Below are 19,546 nucleotides of genomic sequence, written 5' to 3'. Positions count from 1 at the left end.
CCATGGAGCCTGCTTAAGATTCTCTCTTCCCCCCTCTTTGCTCCACCCCCCGCCCTCTCCCCTTGCACGTGCACATGCGCACACACACTTTCTTTCTCTCAAAAAAAAAAAAAGAACATGGTACTTTGGAATTAGAGCTAAAACAGAATGCCAGCTCAGTTACATCCTAGCTGTGGGATCTTGGTCAAGTTGCTTAACTTCTCTGGCCTTTAGTTGCCCTGTCTATAAAATCGGAGTAGCTTCTATCTCAAAATGGGATTTCAGGATTAAATGAGATATGAATGTGCTTAGCATCTTGAAGTGTGATAAGTGGGAGCCACTACTCCCTTCCCGCATCACCCTGAGCCCAGCTGCCTTCCCATACACACAGGTACACCCCCCCACACACACACACCCCTCTCCATCCCAGACTTCTCCAACTCTTCCCCCTCTGCAGCAGGCAGCCAATGTGTTTTAGATCGACTGGCTTGCGCTGAGAGAGTTGTGGTGGTTCTAACTTGGGTTTCAGTTTGGAGTCTGGCACCACTCTTGATTAATTTCCCCTGCTCGGCACAATGTTGGCCAGTTTCATGTGGCTATCCTTTGCGATTATGCATTTCTCCCCGTAGGGTGTCCAGGATTGGGCTGTTTTCCTGTTTTCTCCCCTTTATTCCTGCCACTGTGCTTTTCTGATTCTTCTCCAGGGACCAGCCAGCCTGCGCTTCCCGGGCCCCACCCCAGCCCCGTCCTGAGGTCTTTCTGGGCTGTTTTTCTGCTTTTCCATGCACTCTCCCCCTGGCCCTGCCTCACCCCCACCCAGTTTCTATTTTCCCCCAGGCTCCACTGGCTTCCCGTGGTTTCTCTTGGCCTCAGCTCAAACCTGGCATGACACATCTGGCATTGCATCCTCTCCCTCCCACATTGGTCAGAGAAGAAGCAAGTGTATCCAGGGAGGGGGTATTGTAGAGCTGGGTGCTACCCACCCAGGTGCCAAGCCAAACAGCCTGTGTACCATGTTCAACTGGTCACCTAGGGCCCCATCCCCTAAACCTGACCCCACTCCTGACTAATCCAAACCTACTTTCTATTCCCCAGTATCTGGTTCTAGCTGGTAGAAGGTGAACCACAGGACTGAACCTTCACTGAGGTTCCAGGAATGTCCACAGGAGTCTGTGAAGGGACCTTGACTTTTGGAGGCAAAGAACAGCCTTTCCTAGGGACCTGAGCCCCTGGGTGGGTCTGACCTGCTCTGGGGAGGACATACCACCCCCAGGAGAGACATGGGCAGGGATGTGTCTCCTATATACTGCCTCCCTGACCCACTGACTTCCTACAAGAAGGAGGGAATTTCTATTTATTGGTATTTGTCAGGAAGGAGGGAGGGCCGCCCAGTGATGGCCACCAAAAGTGACTTCCCTTGCAGCCATGATGGGAAGGGCACAGCAACAACACTGGGGTATAGCCCTGCCTTCCCCACTCACTAGCTCTGACCTTGGAATAGTCCCTGAACTTATCTGAGCCTCTATTTCCTCATCTGCCAACACAGAAGGCAATCATGAAGGAGTTTTTGTGAGAATGAAGTCAGAGCACACACATAAAACACAGCGCTGACACACAGAGGGGCTCCCAAAATTGTCATTTGCTCCCACCATCCACTTTCAGCCTAGCAAACCTGGGCTGGTTTTACTGTCTCTGTCTGAGATGGAGGAACCTGAATTAGTAGGACAGAGCCTCATTTAGAGGTCCCCAGCTTCCAAAAGCTCAGGATATAACACCAACCAAATAGAACATTTGAGTTGGATTATGCACTCCCCCTCTTCTCCCTAACACATACACACACACACACACACACACACACACTGATGTCCTGCAGATGGGGTGACCCCCTTTCCAGTTTGTCTGAGATGCTTGGTCACCCTACCGATAGGTACCTCAAACTCAATAGGTCCAAAGGGACCTCAGTGTCTCCCCTTTCCCTGTGCCCCTCCCCAGAGCACTCATCCTGTGGGGGTCACTATTCACTTACATTCTTACTGTGATCTCACCATGTGCCAGGCTTGCCGCGACTAGCCTCTCTGTCCACCCAGACGTGGAAGCCAGAGACATGCCCAGCAGCTTGACTCCTCCTCCCCTTCAACTCCCACCTCCAATCCATACCACAACTACTAGTAATAACTGCAGTAGTAGCAACAAAAGGTACTGTGTTTTTATGTATATTAGCTCATTTCATTCTATCCTATTGAGGTACACAGACACCACCTCCATTTTACCAATAAAGAAACAAAACCAGAGAGGGTAACTAATCTGCTCAAGGTCCTACAGGTAGTAAGTGAAGGAGCTGACCCAGGACATCCGATCCAGAGTCCTGACAACATATCATCTTGATATTTCTAGAGTCCATCAGTTTCTTTTATCTTACTATGCCTCCCTTTCTTCAGCTGCCATTAGGCTCCCTTGGTTCACCAGCCCCTTACTGGCTCCACACCTCCAGGCTGTCCTCCATAACTACTGCCAAAGTAATCTTTCAGTGATGCAAACTCAATCACACTGCTCTCCTGCTAAAAATTCTCCTGTGGCTCACCAGTGTTCAAATCCTTAGCAAGGTCCACGCTTACTCTTTAGGCATTACCTCTTGCTAATTCCAGATCTCTCTCCACCACTGCCCTTCCCACCAGTCCCCGAACACACACACAGTTCAGCCAGACTCACTTCATTGTAAAGTCTTTAGAATTTACTGGGTTCCTCATCTTTGTGTCTTGGCACGTGCTATTCCCTCTGCCTGGAATGTCCTTCCCTGATTCTTCGCCCAATTGATGCTTACTAATCCTTCAAGATGCAAGTCAGGTTTTGCCTCCCCAGCAAAGCCTCAAAAATATGTGTAAAATGAATAGATCAATGACTAGTTAAGTGAATAATAACATAATAGCATCACCACACATCCCAGTTGTGTGGAGTCTTCTCTTTACAAATCCCTTTCTGTTTACTATACATTTGATCTTCCTGACAACCCTGTGAGATAGGCAAGGAAGATAATTACCCCCAAATTGAAGGTGGAAAAACTGAGGCAGAGAGGGTTAGTGACACAATAGTTGGGATCAGAGCCAGGACTTGAAGCCAAGTTTTCTGCTTCATAGGACAGTGCTCTCCTCACATGACTGCAAGAGGCAAAATCTATTCATCTGCCTTAACACTGCGGGAGTGGGGGACTGGGCCTCTGTCCCCTGCCCTGACCCACCCAGACCATGGGGAGCAATAGGGCTGCAGTGGAAGCCAGTTACCTAGTTTCCCCAGCCACAGGGGCTGCCCGTTTTTCAGAAAGTGCAGAAGAAACTGCCTGATAGCCCCAAAGCATCATGCCTGGTCTGAAAAACAAGACCTTTGGAACCCCTAAGCAGGCAAAAGATGTGATTCACAATTAAAACAAACAAAACTTAACCTTAAAATAAGTGTGAAACCCAGCAAAATTCTAATTTTTTTCCCCAATGAATACCTCTTTGACGCTTTGGATGAAATATCAAATTCTGCACACACGCACCCCTCCATTTTTGGCTGCCCCTGCTTTGCTGGTGCCCTAAGCAAATGTTTAGTCTGTGCTGGGGGTGGAGATCAAGCACAGGATTTGCTGGCCTTTGATCTGATATTGGCCTCTAGGGAAATACTGGGTTGCCTGCCCAGTTCAGTGGTGACCTGGATGGAGGGAGAAAAGGTGTCTGGGGCCAGAGGCCCAGCATTTGTTGGGACGGAGGGTGAGAAGGTGAGAGAGTGAGCGGAGGCAGGGGCGGGCCAATAGGGCAGTTGGGGGGCGCTGGGGTGCAGACACAGAAGCAGGAGGGTAGGAGACGGCCAGGGCAGGGGTAGGGGAGGAAAGTCCTAACCATGTGTGGGTGTGGCACAGATAGCTGGCCAGGGCCCCCATGGCTGGACCCCTCTATTTATGGTGCAGTGGGGCCTGAATATGGGTTATGGGAAGGAAAGCCACCTTGCTACCTCCTTCATCCTTCTACCTGAGGAGAATCCGGACAGTTTAGAATCAGACACAACCATTGGCTGGCTCTGATCCCAACTATTGTGTCACTAACCCTCTCTGCCTCAGTTTTTCCACCATGGACAGGGACCATGGCAGAACCCACAGGCTGAGAATGCCCGGGGCCTTCGTCCTGACACAGTGCATGTTAACTGTGCCTCAGTTTCCCCCATGGTTATATGTTATGCCCACGCCTGTCTCTCAACTTTGATTTCTCCCAAAACATCTATTTACTCTCCCATCAGATGCAGATGTACTTGAAAATTCAGTTGGTTCAGACCTGTATTAGGCACCTGCTAGGACCCAGGCCCCTCGATGTGCACCGCGTGAATAAAACTCAGCACCTGGCCCAGAGGATCACAGCTGGTGAGCTCACATCACTAGATAGCACCTGTTTCTGCTTCTGCCCTCAGACTCAGTCTTGCCTCATGAAGCCCCTACTGGGTGAGAAAGGTACTGCAGGGCTCCTTGAAGAGATGGCTCTGTCCTGAGTGGCCAGTGAGTCCCTGAATGCAGTCCCACCCACGAGTAGGGGAAATGGGTGTCTGAGCCTAGCGCCCCAACCCCGCAAGCCCTGGGGGCTAGAGCAAGCTAGGTGGGGGAGATAGCCCCTTCCTGACACTTCTCTGGGGTGGCAGTCTCCAACCTCCACCCCAGGCTCCGTGGCAGAACGCCAGACACCCCAGGACCGCTGCCCCGGTGGCCCCACCTAGGGAGATCCCATTCCCACAGTCCTCCAGTGGGGGCTCAGGGCCTTCCTTTCCGACTACACACGCAAGTGTACACATACACACACTGACGACAACAAAAACCCCCGAAAAACCCAAAGCCTGGAGCGGCATGCTGTCTGGAACATGGAGTGAGAAAGGGGGGTCCGCAGAAAGGAGGGGAAGCCGAGGCAGGGGGCCCGGGGCTGTGAGTCAGGCCCCAGGAAGCTGGCTCCCCAGCCCAGCCCTCCAGTGACTCACAGAGACTGCAGGCTCGGCAGCTCCCACAGGGCCGCTGCGGGAATTCCTCCCAGCTGGTTGTTCTGCAGCATCCTGTAAGGGGAGGGAAGGGCTTGGAGGACCCACACAGCGTGCACAGCTGGGGGGTTCCTCCCTCGACCCCTGACCCACACCAGACCCCTCCCTCTTGCCCCAGCTTCCGAGCCCCAGAGAGTCCCGGTCCAGCACCCTGCCCAGTTAGTGGGGGTTCAGAGGCTGCTGAGGAATTGTGGGCTGGGCCTGGGGCTGGAGAGGGCTCAGAAGGGCTTCTGGGATGAGGCAGGGCTGAAGAGGACAGTGGAGAAAAAGCAGAGAAGACATCTTGGGGAAGCGAGACAAGCTGGAAGTCAGAACACTTGCAATTCTGTCACAGTTTGGTCAGGAAGGACACTGGGAAATGTAGGTTTTTCTCCCCAGGCAACTGAAAGGCTGGAGGTGTCTTTGGGGAAGGAGAGGATGTGGATGAGGGCAAGACTGCCCCTTGGGAGGCAGGGCCCCAGGCAAATACGTTTTTGTGGAATCCATGTCTATAGAAACAATCTGAGGCACCCCAGATCAGCATGTCAGCACTATTCTGATGGCCCCATCTCACATGGTCCCACAGAAGAAATAACATGCCAGCCAGTGGACATGATCCACTCGGTAGGCTGCTCTTCTGGAAGTGGCTCAGCCACAGGACCCCAGGACCACCCCATAGGTGGAACTCTTCTGCGCACCTGGGAAACCTGACGTACAGGGCAAAGGGTCAGAGAGCACACAGAGAGGAGACATGGAGGCCTGGGCAGTCCCTCCGGGTGGCTCTGCTGACCCCACGCATCACAGCTGGCCTTAAACATGTTTGAGAAAGGTACCTCAAGGCACAGAGACTCTAAGACGCGGGGCCCTGAGCAAGGATCCTGCTCACCTGGATCTGTGGGAGGGAGGGAGTGAAGAAAGGACAGGAAAGCCCCTGGGTGGCATTGCCATCTGGACATTCTTTACCTGTAGGCCTGGAGAGCTGGACCCCAGAAATGGGGAGGAGGAGGGCACACAGACTGTGGGCGCTCTGGGGTCCAGAGAATAGCTGGGGAACCAGGAAGGAAGCTGCCCAGTACCCCAGGCAAAGTGAGTGGGCCCTCCCCCAACCCAGCCTGCCTGCACAGCACCCCATCCGACAGCCCCCGGGGCCACATGTGGCCCCAGAGGCGAGGGATGCATCCTGATAGGCCAGGTGTCTCAGGAACCTGGAGGGGATGAGCACTCAGTGAGTCCTACTGTGTGCCAGGTATGGACTTGTCAATCTTTCAGAAGGGAAGGCTCAGCAGAGATATGCCTCTTGCTCGGGATCACTCAGGGAAGATCACCATGCTTCAGGAAGAGTAGCTCCTTTCCTAGTCTTTAACTTGAAAAATACTAGCAGCTGATGTGCCTGGTCATAGAGCTTTATATGTATTGACTCAAACTTACCCCAGAGGGTTTGGTCCCAGCATCCAAACACCTAGCCATTACACACCTGGCCTCCATCAGTGTGGCAGGGGACAGCGAGGACCAGAAAATGCAGAGTGGGAAGATAATGCACCTGAGTAGTTACCCACGTCTCCTATGTGACTGTCCTGGTCAGAGCCACCCGTTACCTCTCCTAAACTCCTTTTATGGATACGTAAGAATCCCAAACATGAACCAAATCACAGCACCACAAGAACAAAAGAGCGTTGGCCTCACTGTGGGCCTGGCCTGGAGACTGAGAAGAGCCCCTGTTGCAGGCCAAGCTGAGGAAGGGGGAAGAGAGCCAGACCCTGAGGACTGCAGAGAACCGGGGCCTTGGGATCGGGGTCCTCCCTGCCCCTGGCCCCGAGGCTAACTGAGAGCAGCACGAAGGGAAGGGCCAGGCTGCAGGCAGAGGCAGTGCCCAGGGTCTCTTCCTGCTCATACTTTGTGCCCCTGAAGGAGCACACTCCCCAGACCCCTCCAAGCCAGGCCCCACACAGCCCAGGATGGGGCCTTTCAATTACAATTTTGCTTCAAAGGTAGAATATAGGGGCATCTGGGTGGCTCAGTAGGTTAGGCAGGCGACCGACTCTTGATTTCGGCTCAGGTCGTGATCTCAGAGTTGTGAGATCAAGTCCCAACTTGGGCTCCTCACTGGGACCCCCTCTCTTTCTCCCTCTGATGCTTGCCCCCACCTGCTTTAAAATAATTAATTAAAAATCAACCTTAAAAAAAAGGTAGAATTTAAACCTGAGCCTCCCAGACGTCCTTAAAGTGTAGCAGTCACACGGCAGGCTCTGAAGTCAGACAGCCCTGGATTTGGATCCCAAGCTCTGCCTCTATTCAACGATGCGATAGCTGCAAGCTCCTACTTCAACTCTGTGGGCCTCAGTTTCCTCATCTGTAAACTGGGGATGATGATAATGACCTTACGCACTGATTAAGTGGATTAAATCAAATAACCCCCGTGAAGCACGGGTTGCAGTATCTCAGGCGAGGGAAGCGCTCAGGAGCACGGCAGGTGGCCTTATTGTTCTGACACCATTTTATCAGTGCTGGATGACTTGAGTAGGTCACTTCCCCTCTCTGGGCCTCAATTTTCTCATCTTTCAAAGGAAGAGGCTACCAGAGGATGCATAAATAAACCCTCACTCAGTTACAATATTCAGGGACCCAAGACATTTCCTGCCCTCCGCCCTGCTTAGTACTTCTATCCTTCTAGAGTGTCGACCTCCTGCATCTAAAGAGTGGGAACTTCACTTGGGGATCTCAGAGGGCTGCCTCGATTCTCACCCAGAGGCCTCAGGATGCTTGGAGCAAGGAGATGGAGAAATGATGGTTGGGCAAACAGGAGGGGCCACAGGCTGCTCAGGCCACCTCACAGGCCCCCACGCCTCCAGGGGCCCCAGAGGCTGCATCTAGTCATTCTGTGGGCAGAACCCCGCCTCCCCTGAGCATCGCAATGCATTTCTACCCCCATCACCTGCTCAGATCCCCCTACCCTTTCTTCTGTCAAATCCCAGATCTGGAACGATCTTTAAGGTCTCTGACTTGTACCTCCCTGCCAACACAGATGCTGTAGCACCTTCGCAAGGCACAGTCATCTTTCCAGTGCCAGGGAAGTCATCCCATGCCAGGCAGTCCGGTCTGTTCGTCAAGAAAGTCCTTGCTTTCATGGCATCAAAACCCACTAAGCTGAAGGTCGGCATGGCAGTTGGCTTTGGGCCTGGCGCTGTCTCCCTTGCTGTTCCTGGCCTCCTTTCCCAGCCCTCCTTCACTGAAACACAATTGGGTCATCAAAGCTGGAAGCACCTTTAGAAGGGAAGAACCCCTTTGTTTCCCAAATGAGGAGATGGGGGTTCAGGAAGGGGAGGTGACCTACCCTCAGTTACAAAGCAAACTAAAGGCCAAATCAGGCCTAAGGCCCAAGTCTTATCTCCTAGGCCACTGCTTTTGTGACCACATTTGCCTGCCCCTCTCACTGGCCCTGATTCTGCCTGGTGAGCCAGAGTCTGTCCAATGCACTGGGTCTCAAACCTGCCTACATATTAGCAGCACCTAGGAAGATTTTTTTTTTTTTAAACCCCAGTGTCCAGGCCACACTGAAGCCTAATTAATCTCTGGGGCCAAATCTCTACGCAAGGGATTTTAGGCAAGCTCCCAGGTGACTCTAATGTGCAGCCATTCGTCTAGGGGAAGCCCAGCCCTCGGGACTCCTCCCTGGTCACCCGTGAAGCACTGCTGAGGAATATCTCTCTGGTTTGAAAAGCATTTGGGGGTAGGAACCATGAGCGCTAATAGCTGGAAGGTTCCAGAGAGGCGATCCACCAGTGGTTGACAAAGGTCCTTCCTTTGGTTCTGTGGAGGGGCCTTGGGGGTCACTGGGGTGGATGGGCAAAAGAGAGCCTGGAGTCTACCCACCCCCCTCATCCACTGTAACCAGAGAAATCCTCCCTTATCTGTTTATATATCATGACTTCTGCACAAGGTGTTTATGTTTTAAGTTTCTGCAGTTAAAAATGTTGGAAAGGGTATCCCAACGTCCCCGTTTTAAAGGTAAGAAAACTGAGGAAGTCTGAGCATCCTCCTTGCCACCTGTTCTGGGATCTGCTGCACATGAGACCCACTTCCTGACATCTAGTCTCTTGATAGGACGAGGGCAGTAGGCTCCACCTCCTGGAGAAGAATGGCTCAGAGGATCTCCCTGGGCTCCTAGAGCCTAGCATCCTTATCCCATGAGCCAGGCAGGAAGGCCCCACTCTAAAACAGCTCACAAGTCTCTCCTCCCTAGGTCAGTCCAATTCATTTCATCAACACCAGTGGAAGCCCGACTCTGGGCCAGGCATGGTGCTGTCCAGCCAGGTGGAGAGTAAACACAGTCAATGTCAACCGAAGACCACTCAATACAGTGTGAAGAGGACAACGCTAGAGGCCAGCCAAGCGAGAGTCCCTCGGGGATGGGGCCCGAGAGGTACTCAATCTACCCCACCCCTCGGTGGCCTCGGGCCAGGGCTTCGGAAGGGCTTCGGAAAAGGCTGCCCTTTTCGAGACTCAGGCATCACCAAGGTGACGTGAGCTAGGAACCTCAAACCAGTCTCCCAGAGATTTGGGGCTCAAACCAGGCATAGGTAGTCTGGGGAAAATCTCTTGCCCAGCCTCTTGGGGACATGGAGGGGAAGCAAGTCCTTGAACTGTCAACCCCCGTTTCCCAGATCTGGGTCTGGTGAGAAGCAACTGAGGCCCATCAGGAGTCTTTCTAGATGAGCCAAACCGGCCTAACATAGGTAAGGTGGCGGCCTTGGCAGGAAAGGCGCCAAGGCTCAAGCCTCACACAGCTCTCTGAGGGGAGGGGGGCTGCTGTGAGGAAAGAGGCTTGTGAGGGAAGAGGTGGCTGGAGCACACTCTCTCTCCCTCTCTCTCTCTCTGCCCCCTTCCCTCTCTCTCTCTCCCTCCCTCCCTCTATCCCCTTTCTCTCTCCTCTACTTCTCTCCCCCCCTCCTCTCCCTCTCCCCCGCCTTCTTCCTCCTCAGTGTGAGGCAGGAGCCATTTAGGGCAGGACAGCCTCCTCACAGGCCAGCTCCACACCCTCAGGCTATGGGTCAGGATGCAGGAGCTCCAGCCTCCGTGATTCCCTCACCCTGACAGGGCACACAGGGCAGGTGCCCTCCAAGGCTCTTTCCCACATACCAGCAGCAGCAAGAACTATGCTTCCCTTAGGACAGTTCCAGTGGTGGCCATGGGCAGGGGGAAAGGCAGTGAACCCCGGGCCTCAGCCTTCCCAACTCTAGAGGACAGACATTCCCACCTACAGTCTGGAGAAAAGGCGTGAGACTGGAAATCCCCTGCAGGCCTGGCTCTCTCCACAGGAGCCTGGCCAGAGCCTGTGGGCTCCAAGACTTGGAAAAGCAGCAGAGGAAGGAGAGGATCCAAGAGTAACACCTCCAGGGCAGGTGTGGGGCTGCGGTGGGAAGGACAGAGGGAGGGGTCTGCCACCGTCACTTAGGAGATCAGAGAGGGAATCTCCCCCTTCTTTGCCCTTTGCTTCCGAGAGGAAAGAGGCAGTGTCCGGCAGGGACAGTCAGGCCTCAGAGAAAGAAAGATGCGGTTCAGGTAAGAGTCTCAGACCCCAAGAAGACAGGGGAGTAGCTAAAGGGACAGTATCCTGGTACAAAAAGAGATTATTATGCTGATGGTGGGCTTTACCGCTCTATTTTTTTTTTAAGTCACCAAGGCTCTTTTAAGATTTTTTATTTATTCATTTTGAGAGAGACAGCAAGAGCAGAGCAGGAGGGAGAGGCCTAGGGAGAGGCAGGTTCCCGCTGAGCAGGGAGCATGGGATGGATCCCAGGATCCCGGGATCATGACTTGAGCCAAAGGCAGATGCTTCACCAACTAAGCCACCCAGATGCCCCTTACTGCTCTATTTTTCTTGCAGTTCTGAACACTGAGCCATGGAAGGACAGGGCGACAAGAGAACTGACGTGAGGCATCAGAAAGTCCTTCTTGCCCAGATGCAGGAGCAATCCCCTGCTTTGAAGCACTTGAGTAAGAGAATAAGCTCCCCAAGACCACCCAACTCATCTCTCAAGTAGAGAACTCTGCAGGCAAAGAACTGACAAGAAGGCTTTGGGGGACCAGGTGGTCTTCGAGTATGGGGCAACGTGGGGGCCAATGGCAGAGTGGGGAGTGGGCCTCCGGCTGTCCTTGGCTCCAACCAGCAGCTTCTCCTGGCCACCCAGCTCATGGAGCCAAGGGCGCCGTTTGCAGAAAGGGGGTGGGAGGCTTGCGGTTTCTCCGAGGCTTTGATTTATTGCCTAATGTAGGCAAAGAAGAAAGAGGAGGCTCATCTCTAAGCCAGAGTCTTAGGAACGGGACATGAGTCTCACATCTTCTGAAGGCCCAGCAAACAGAGCCCGCTCTCTAATCCCAGCTGCAGGTCTGAGCCTGCCACTGGGCACAGACACGCCACCAAGCAGGCTGCCTGCACTCTGCGTCTGGCTCGGGATGCCTCTCCACACCCCGGGGCAGCAATGTTGACGGGGATCAAGACAGACCAAGAGGAGAAGCAGGAAGAAGTGAGAGGCGGGGCACAGAGGGGCAGAGGGAGGGAGAGCAAGGGCTGAGACAGAGAAGGGGAAAGCAGGAGAGACCTGGGGACTGAGGCTGGGGAGAGACCCTGCAGGATCCAAGGGCACTGCAGAAGGGAAGGGAAGGACAAGAGACTGGGACAGCCTTGGAGTCAGAGACTCAGAGGTAGATCCAGAGAAAGGCTAAAGGCCAAAGGTGTTCAAGACCAGCAACATGAAAAAGAAGAAAGTGCTTAGCCTGGACCATGGACTGCTGACCACCTAAAAGCCAGAAGCTCACAGGCCAAGGGGCCAAGGCCATTGCTAGCCCATAAACAACTCTAAGCACATTTGAAAAAGATACTCCTTTCTAGGTGGCTATAGCCCCAAGCCAGGCATAGGACTGGATTTCAGCCCCTTCTTACCCATTCAGCCAGATTTTCTTGTGCAGTAAACCATCTGCTCAACCATACAAAGAAGACCTGCAGGTCAAGTAAGGACTAAGGGAGCAGCAGAGCTGGGGAATGGCTCACCAGTTTAGGGAAACTCCAAATGCTCATTCTATTGCTCCAGGATCAGCCGTCAAGATCCTCATTTTCTTCCCAAACCCATCCCTGTGGTGATGTGCCCTCCCCAGGAACCTGTCCTACCCACCTTCAGACCCCGTGCATCTACTTCCCCCTATGGCCTTTCATCCTCACTCCTCATAAGAACATGGGGGGAGCTTTGGGGGAGACAGTCTTGGTTGGGACAAAGTGAGCCATGGATGGGGATGGAAGGAGATGGTGCCTCAGTTTTCCCTTCTCTAAAATGGGCCATCAGTTCAGTAGCAAAGGGGTAAGTTAGTGAACTAACACAAGGTCCTCTCCAATTCTCACTTTCCTTTTGCTTTAAAGGAAAGATAAAAGGATGAAGAGGGGGATGGGATGCGATGAAGAAGCCTGAAAACAGAGGGCTGTGAGATATTTACCATGGGAAAGGGGACTCAGAGCTGCAGAGACCAAGGTTGGGTCTCAGGAGGAAGAACAGCCAAGGAAATCCAATCTGGATTCCTCCTCTCCTGGCCCAATAGAGCTCATGAGGGGAGAGCAAAGACCTGCCTCTCTGGTCATTATTCACATTACAAAAAAAAAAAATATACCTGACTTCTGTGGAGGGTTGCCATAACTATCAGGTGCAATGAAATGTTTGTTTACAAATCAGAAGATTTGTTATAGAAATGGTGAAAGCAAAGAAATGGAAATCATAATTAAAATGAAAAGTAAAGATGAGGAAGTAAGCAAGCCAGTGACAAACTAAGACCCGGGTTACAAATCTTCAACCTGCCCACAGTTCTCAAGGTTGCATCTCTGTGGAAAACGGGGAAGACTTATACTTACAGAATTTTCAGGCTGTAGAGGCCAGAGAATGCTTGTCCCGGGATGTGTGAGAGATGGTTCCCTGAGAGACGCCTGCAAACCAGGGAAAAGTGTCAGTGATGTTGGCAGGGAACCCAAATGGGGGAAGTGGGGGACCGCCCTTAGCATCTTGGGATTTGGGAGGGGGGAGGGGGTGATAACTAGCATTTATTGATAGGAACAATGTGTTCAATGCTTCATGCCCATTCTCACTTAACTCTAACAATAACCCTGTGAGGTGCCTAGAATTATCTCCAAATTTTAAAGGAGGAATCTGAGGCTCAGGGAGATCAAGTCACTTCCCCTAAGGCTGACAGAGATAGGCAGTGGCCGAGCATGGCGTTGTCACCCAGACCTGATTCACTTCTAGGCTCTGGTCCCCTCCACAGTGTCACGTCCTCCCCCCTGCTAACCTGGATGACTCACCCGCCACCCTCAACTGCGGAACTGCACTGCATCCTGTCACCAGGGGAGGGCCAGGTACAGACAGGATGGGACCCTCTCTCCCCATGCCCTCAACTACACAGCTAACCCATTAATCCAGGAGGGTTAGGAAATGGGGTTTTAGAATTAGTCCAACATCCGGGTCTAATGAAGCGTCTCCACATTTGTCATGGGGTGATCACCAATTCTAACAGGAGCAAATGTGACAGAATATCCTTAATGCCCAAACCAGAATGAGTGGAGTCAAACTGTGGATGATGCAGAAAGAACTTGGGATCTCCCAAGTCCCCAACGACATTATTACGTACTTCGGTTCCTAACGAGAGGCTGTGGATGTACAGGCTGGGCTGACATACCTCAGAAGCTGTTTTCTTTTTTAAAAATATATCTTTAATAAGAATCTTGTTATTTGGGGGGCGCCTGGGTGGCTCAGTCGTTAAGCGTCTGCCTTCGGCTCAGGTCATGATCCCAGGGTCCTGGGTTCGAGCCCCACATCGGGCTCCCCGCTCGGCGGGAAGCCTGCTTCTCCCTCTCCCACTCTCCCTGCTTGTGTTCCCTCTCTCGCTGTGTCTCTCTCTGTCAAATAAATAAATAAAATCTTTAAAAAAAAAAAAAATCTTGTTATTTGGTATTTGTTGTTTAAAAAGAAATTGTGTGGAAAGGCATCATGCTATTTGAGGTCCCCAAGCTTGGATCCTATAGGTGGGCATTTGCCATGGAAAGGTCCTTTAGATGGGACCTTTAAAAGGGGCCCAGCCCCTTCTTGGGGACCCGAAAATGGAAGGAAAATGAGCCTTCGGTTCTCAGGTTGTGCCATGGATGTCACCTGCCCCAGCGCCTCAGCCTTCACACCTGCTTTTCACTCCCACCCAAGATGTGGCACCTCCACCTCAGAAGGCCCCTTGCTGCCTCCAATTCTGTCGCTTCCTTTGAGCCCTGGCTTAATACTCCTCCCCCAGAAAGGCTTCCCCATCCACAGGCTAGATGCGCCTCCCCCCTCCCCCGCACCCTGACCACTTCTTTACACAGAGCTCCCCTGCTGGGCACACAGCTCTGCTGCCTCACCTAGAAGCTCCCTGAACCTCCATCTTGTTTTCCCCCACAGCACCTTGAGCTTGTCTTTCACACAGAGGGGAAGCTCAAGAAAACCCAGCTATGGCTCTGGGGGTTGATCAAATCCTAACTCCAGCAGGGGCAGGCTGACTGCATCTTGAGGGAGCACTGTCTAAGATGGGAAATCGGTTAGGGCAGTAGCAGGGCCAGGGTTGGGGTGGAACTGTGAATGTTTTCAGAGCCAGGAGCCCATGCTTTGCACAGTTTAAGCAAACCTTAGTAGAGCCCTGAGGATCGACAGTGGTGCGAAACCAAGAAAAAGTAGGCTGGAGACGGAGGTTGGAGGTTAGGAACAGATCTGGGACGAATGCAAGAATTGGAAGCAGAGTGACCTGGCTTCCCCAAGCAGACAGGCCGGGCACTCTAACTGAAGAGATGATTTATTCATGAGCACCCCTGGAGTCTGAGGCTAGCCCCAGGGACCACAGATGGAGAGCAACAGTCGTGGGAAGGCATTAACCAGGGCGGACTTGGTGGAGGAAGTGGGCCTATGTGTTCGGCAGTGATAGAGGAATGGTTTGTGCCTGAGATGGTGGGCACCGGTTGAAGGGGAAGTCTCCTGCTCAAATGCAGGAGGGGAAACCAGGATAGTGAACATGACCGGCCTCAATGGAGCAAAGTCGGCCAGGTAGGTTTAGGTCAGGTTGGGGGAGGGCCTTAGAAGTAGATCCTTTGGGCACTGGGGAGCCAGAGAAGGTTCTTAAGCTGGTGAGATGCTCCCTGACGATGGGCAGAGTATATTTGAAAGGAGGCTGGTGGAGTGGGAATAGAGAACAAGGGGTGGAGGTAAGAGACACTGCAGAGAAAGAACCACTGGGATGTGGGGGTGGCTGGTAGCTGGACACAAGGGATGGGAGCAGGTCAAAGATGACCCCCAGGAAGAGAAGCAACCACTGACAGAAAGAGAGGAAGCTGAAAATTAGAGCTGGCCTCAGGGAGGACCAAGAGCCAGATTTCAGAGTGCCTCTACCATGTGGTCTTGCCCACCACCTGGGACTCACAGCTGGCCCAGGTATCTGTGAATACCCTGCTATCAAGAACAGCTTCTCACTCCCTTCCCTTTGAGCTCTAGCCCTCCTCCTGGGGAGCCCTGGCTCCTACAGCTATCAGTGGTCCCAAAGCTTCGCCCCCGAGTCCCATGAAGCATCTACTCACAGCTCCTCCAAGAAGCGCAGGTGGTGGAAGAGGCCAGGTTGCAGCTCTGTGAGGTTGTTCATGCTCAGGTCTCTGCAAGGCGAGAAAATGGGAGGGGAGCTGTGAGCTGCCCATCAGCCCCAACCTGTGCTGTCCAGGTCCAGATACCCACAGAGCCCCAGCTATTCCTGCAGCATACCCAACACACATCTACTCCATGCCACCTAATTCCAAAGCCAGCCTGGCAGGAGCACGTGCAGTGTCTAAGAGTGAGCACTAGGCTGGGAGTCAGGCCTTCCAGGTCCATATATGTGCATTCCCTCCATCGTTTCCAATTTTGCCTTCTGCCTTTCTCCTCCCTCCGCCAGACTCCCCGAGGAATGGCTGTGGTTAGGACTATGAAGGACACTGACCTCCCTGTAATGGGAGAAGCTAGAGAACCATTCATAGAGTTTCAGAGCAGAAGGGGAGGGGCCACTTAATACAAGCAATACCTCATGCATTCTTTTTACCAAAGGGGAATCTGAAGCCTAGAGATTACTGCCATTAAGCTCTATGGAGCAAGTTCATGCAATATTCACACACTGATGTGCTCATCCCTGCAATGGCCATGGGGGATAATTCTTTTATTCTATCCCAGAACCAGTGGGATTTCGCTGCTCTCTGAGTTCTCTGCCAGTCACTTTCCTGTTGGTTTTCCTCCCGCAGACTCCTGCTATCAGATGACCTCCAAGCATGTCCCAAAAGATGTCTAGCTTCTTGATGCGGATCCTGATCCCTCCATGGATCATTCCAACCTTCCCATACCATGTGAGAGGCCCCGTGGGTGGTTTCAGGGTCACTGTCCTCTAAAGATACCTTGACACAAAATAACCACAATATTAGCAGCTGACACTTATAAGGCCTACTGTGTCAGGCACTGGCTAACCTTTAACCAAATAATTACATGTAATTCTCACAACAGCCCCAAGGTAGATTCCATTGTTATCTCCATTTCACATTCAAGAAACCAGAGGAAAAAACACTGAGCTTTGGAGTCAAAAGGCCCTGAGGTCAACTCTGTCTTCTACTTACTTATCAGACCTTGGGCTCTTAACCACTGTGACCCTCAGTTTCCTCATCCATAAAAATGGGATGAATAACACCAAATCTCTAGGGTCCTTATAAAGGAGCCAATGCTTACAGACTGCCTAGCAAATAGTACATACACAATTAATATCTGTTTTCTTCCCTCCACATGTCCCTCAGAGACCTGTGGGCAAATGTCCTAGCCCAACAGGCCCAGGAGCTAGGTGGGAAGGAGTTGGTGCTTTCATTGGTTGGTCCTGCCCTGTGTTAGCATCTCCTTCTCAGTTTCTACCAGGGTGAGCAGTGATGTCTCAGAGTCCGTGTGTGTGTGTCTCACCCATTTGGGTTCCATCCTATTTCAAACTCTTAACAGCTGCTTCCTGCCTCTGCCAGCACCCTCCCTGAGGGGTATAGAGGTGGGTCCAAACCAGACCACCAGATCGCTGGGCACCACCCCCAGGCCTGCCTGCAGCTTTCTCGCTTCCTCAGGAATGCACTTTTGCTGTCAAACCTGAGTGTCTCCATTTTCCTCCAAGAAATGAAGTGTGCTTTATGTGGACGCTCAGAAAGGCAGGCTGGAGATGGTGGGGAAATGTGTGCTGGGGAGCCCAGTTCCAATCTATAAAAAGACTGTTTAGTCTCAAATGTTTTATCTTTGATAAAGCTTAGAGTCCGGACGCCATGTCCTCTAAAGAAGGAAGACATTCCGTTCAGGGTAGAGCCAAGGAACTGGCCTGCTGAACTCGGGGCCGCTTCTTGTCCACAGCTCCCTCTCTGCTCCATGTGGGGACAGGAGGGCCATCCCTGGGCCTGCTCCATCCAGAAGAGGGCTAGGCAGAAGGGGGTGTGCGGGGGGATGGTGTGCTGATGGCCATGGTTTAAGGAGCAGAACCAAGAGAGTTTGTTGATGGATTTTATGTCAGAGCTTGGTTCTCGGGATGTATCGAGGCTCCACTAGCCTGGGCTTCCAGCAGAGAGGTGAGGATGCAGGGGTGCACCAGACAGTGGCAGGGGAAGGAATGGCGAGGCCCACAGAACTTGCATCTGACTGGACTCCTCCCCTTCGAGTCCTGGGTCTGGCTCATTCTCAGCCAGGCAGGGAGGCACGAGGTGCCCCAAAAAACGATTACCTCTAAATATTTACCCTGTGCATTTCTGGACGTGTCTCCACAGGAGTGGGAGCGGGAGTTCAAGGAGCACGCGGGGCATGTGACTCAGACCTCATCACTCAGCTGTCCCTCCAGGGGCCGCACCTCAGAGGCTCTGATGTGGCTCCATGCCCCCACCCCACTCCCTCCACCCCCCCACCCTGACTAGCGGCCTCATTGTTCTCCCCTGAGGAGGAGGGGGCCTGGACCCCCCAGCCCGCCCCCACATCCTGCCCAGGACAACACACAGCCCAGCTGCAGGGCTCAATAAGGGGAGGGGTGCACAGGAGGGTGGATTTCCAATGGTGGGGGTTGGGGGGAGCCCTATTCAGACCTGGCCCTCTCACAAAAGGGGAGGGGTAGGGCTGGTGCCCAGGAAAGGGAGGGGACGAGGAATGCGTAGAGCTGAGAGAGGGACGTGCAGGGCAGGTTTCAGAGCTGAGATCCTCCAAGCTGATGCCACAGGCCCTGGGAATGGCGGAGGGCCCTGGCAAGAGGCACTGGGCCCTGCCTGGGAGGGAGGTATGCCTGGACAGTCTCCAGGAGGGAAGCAGCATGCGGGCACTCTGAACACAGGGGTCATCCTGTGGAGTGCTGGTCCTGCACATCCTGTGGAGTGCAGGAAAGACAGGATTTTCCCGGGGGGTCAGCTGTCCTTGTGCAAGCCAATGAGCACATTCAGGCCATGCTTGGACCCAGGGCAAATAAGAGGGCATCCGATCCTGGGGAGTCCTGGGGTTTGCTTGTGGCTGCATCTGCTTGGCTGTATGAACTTGTCAGTATCTACAAGGGGGGGCCTGTATTGGGGTACATGAGCTCTTGGATGTGCTTGTCTTGTGGGGTGCTGGGCACACGTGTGCCGTGTGAGGATACGTGTGTATCTATAATGCGCACATTGGACTAGTGTACTGTTAAAAGTCATAAATGTTCTCAGAGCATCACATGCTATAAAGACAGAGATTCTTTGGGAGAAACAAACACCCTCACCCAAGTCTCACTCCTGTGGCTGGAAACCTTCTTTGGCTGTGGGACCTCTGGCAAGCCGGGTTCCTCCTCTCGGCTGCAGGGCTCCTCTCCGGCCTATCTCCGGGCCCCAGGAAGGGGCACAGGTCGCTCAGTCACACTGTTTGGGGGTCCAACTTGCGGCTGTACTAGATACCCCATGCCTGAACTCAAACGCTCCACTCCCATCGCCCCGTGACCACTAGAAACGCACACGTGCGCACGCACGCGATTTAGCACGCACGCACGTACGCACGCACGCTCGACCGCTCTCCAGGACCGGCTTCGTCGGGGTGCGACCGGACCTGTGCAGTTGCGCACGCACCCACACTCAGAAGGGCCCGGCTTCGTTCCATTCTCTGCTGTTGTCGTTCTGAAATCCTTGATACATTTTGAACAGGAGGCACCGCATTTTCGTTTTGCACTGAGCCCTGCAAATTGCTTCTCTCCAACTGTGGGGGGATTGAGAGGATGCGTTGCAACCCTATTCTTAAGTTTTCTTGCAGGACCCAGAGGGGCTGTATGTTCTTTTCGTTGGACACAGCCATGGGGGCGGGGGGTGGCTGGCAGGAGGGGAGGGAGGGGAGGGGAGGGAGAGAAGAGAGGGGCAGCCCTGGGCACAGGAAGTGGAAGTTTCTGGCCGCACATTAGGAAAATGTTCTCAGAGCTTTACCCTGTGAGGCAACCAGACCACCCAAGGAAGCTGGGTGAGGCAGTG

The 19,546-nt window shown here is 53.1% G+C and overlaps 1 protein-coding gene across 1 annotated transcript in view; it reads right to left on the bottom strand.

Moving 5' to 3' along the window:
• The window catches only part of LGR6 (leucine rich repeat containing G protein-coupled receptor 6), a 119,406-nt gene that overhangs the window by 75,347 nt on the left and 24,513 nt on the right, over positions 1–19,546 (bottom strand). Inside the window, exons 2-4 of the mRNA XM_081823204.1 lie at positions 15,632–15,742; positions 12,902–12,973; positions 4,972–5,043 (exon numbers count right to left, since the gene is read on the bottom strand). Coding sequence (XP_081679330.1) covers positions 4,972–5,043; positions 12,902–12,973; positions 15,632–15,742 — 255 coding nt within the window. The remainder of the gene's footprint in view (positions 1–4,971; positions 5,044–12,901; positions 12,974–15,631; positions 15,743–19,546) is intronic.

The sequence above is a fragment of the Leptonychotes weddellii genome, chromosome 6 (genome assembly GCF_054177405.1).
Source record: "Leptonychotes weddellii isolate Sample4059 chromosome 6, ASM5417740v2, whole genome shotgun sequence".
NCBI classification, from domain to species: Eukaryota; Metazoa; Chordata; class Mammalia; order Carnivora; family Phocidae; genus Leptonychotes; species Leptonychotes weddellii.
This window is presented reverse-complemented; position numbering and strand designations above follow the sequence as displayed.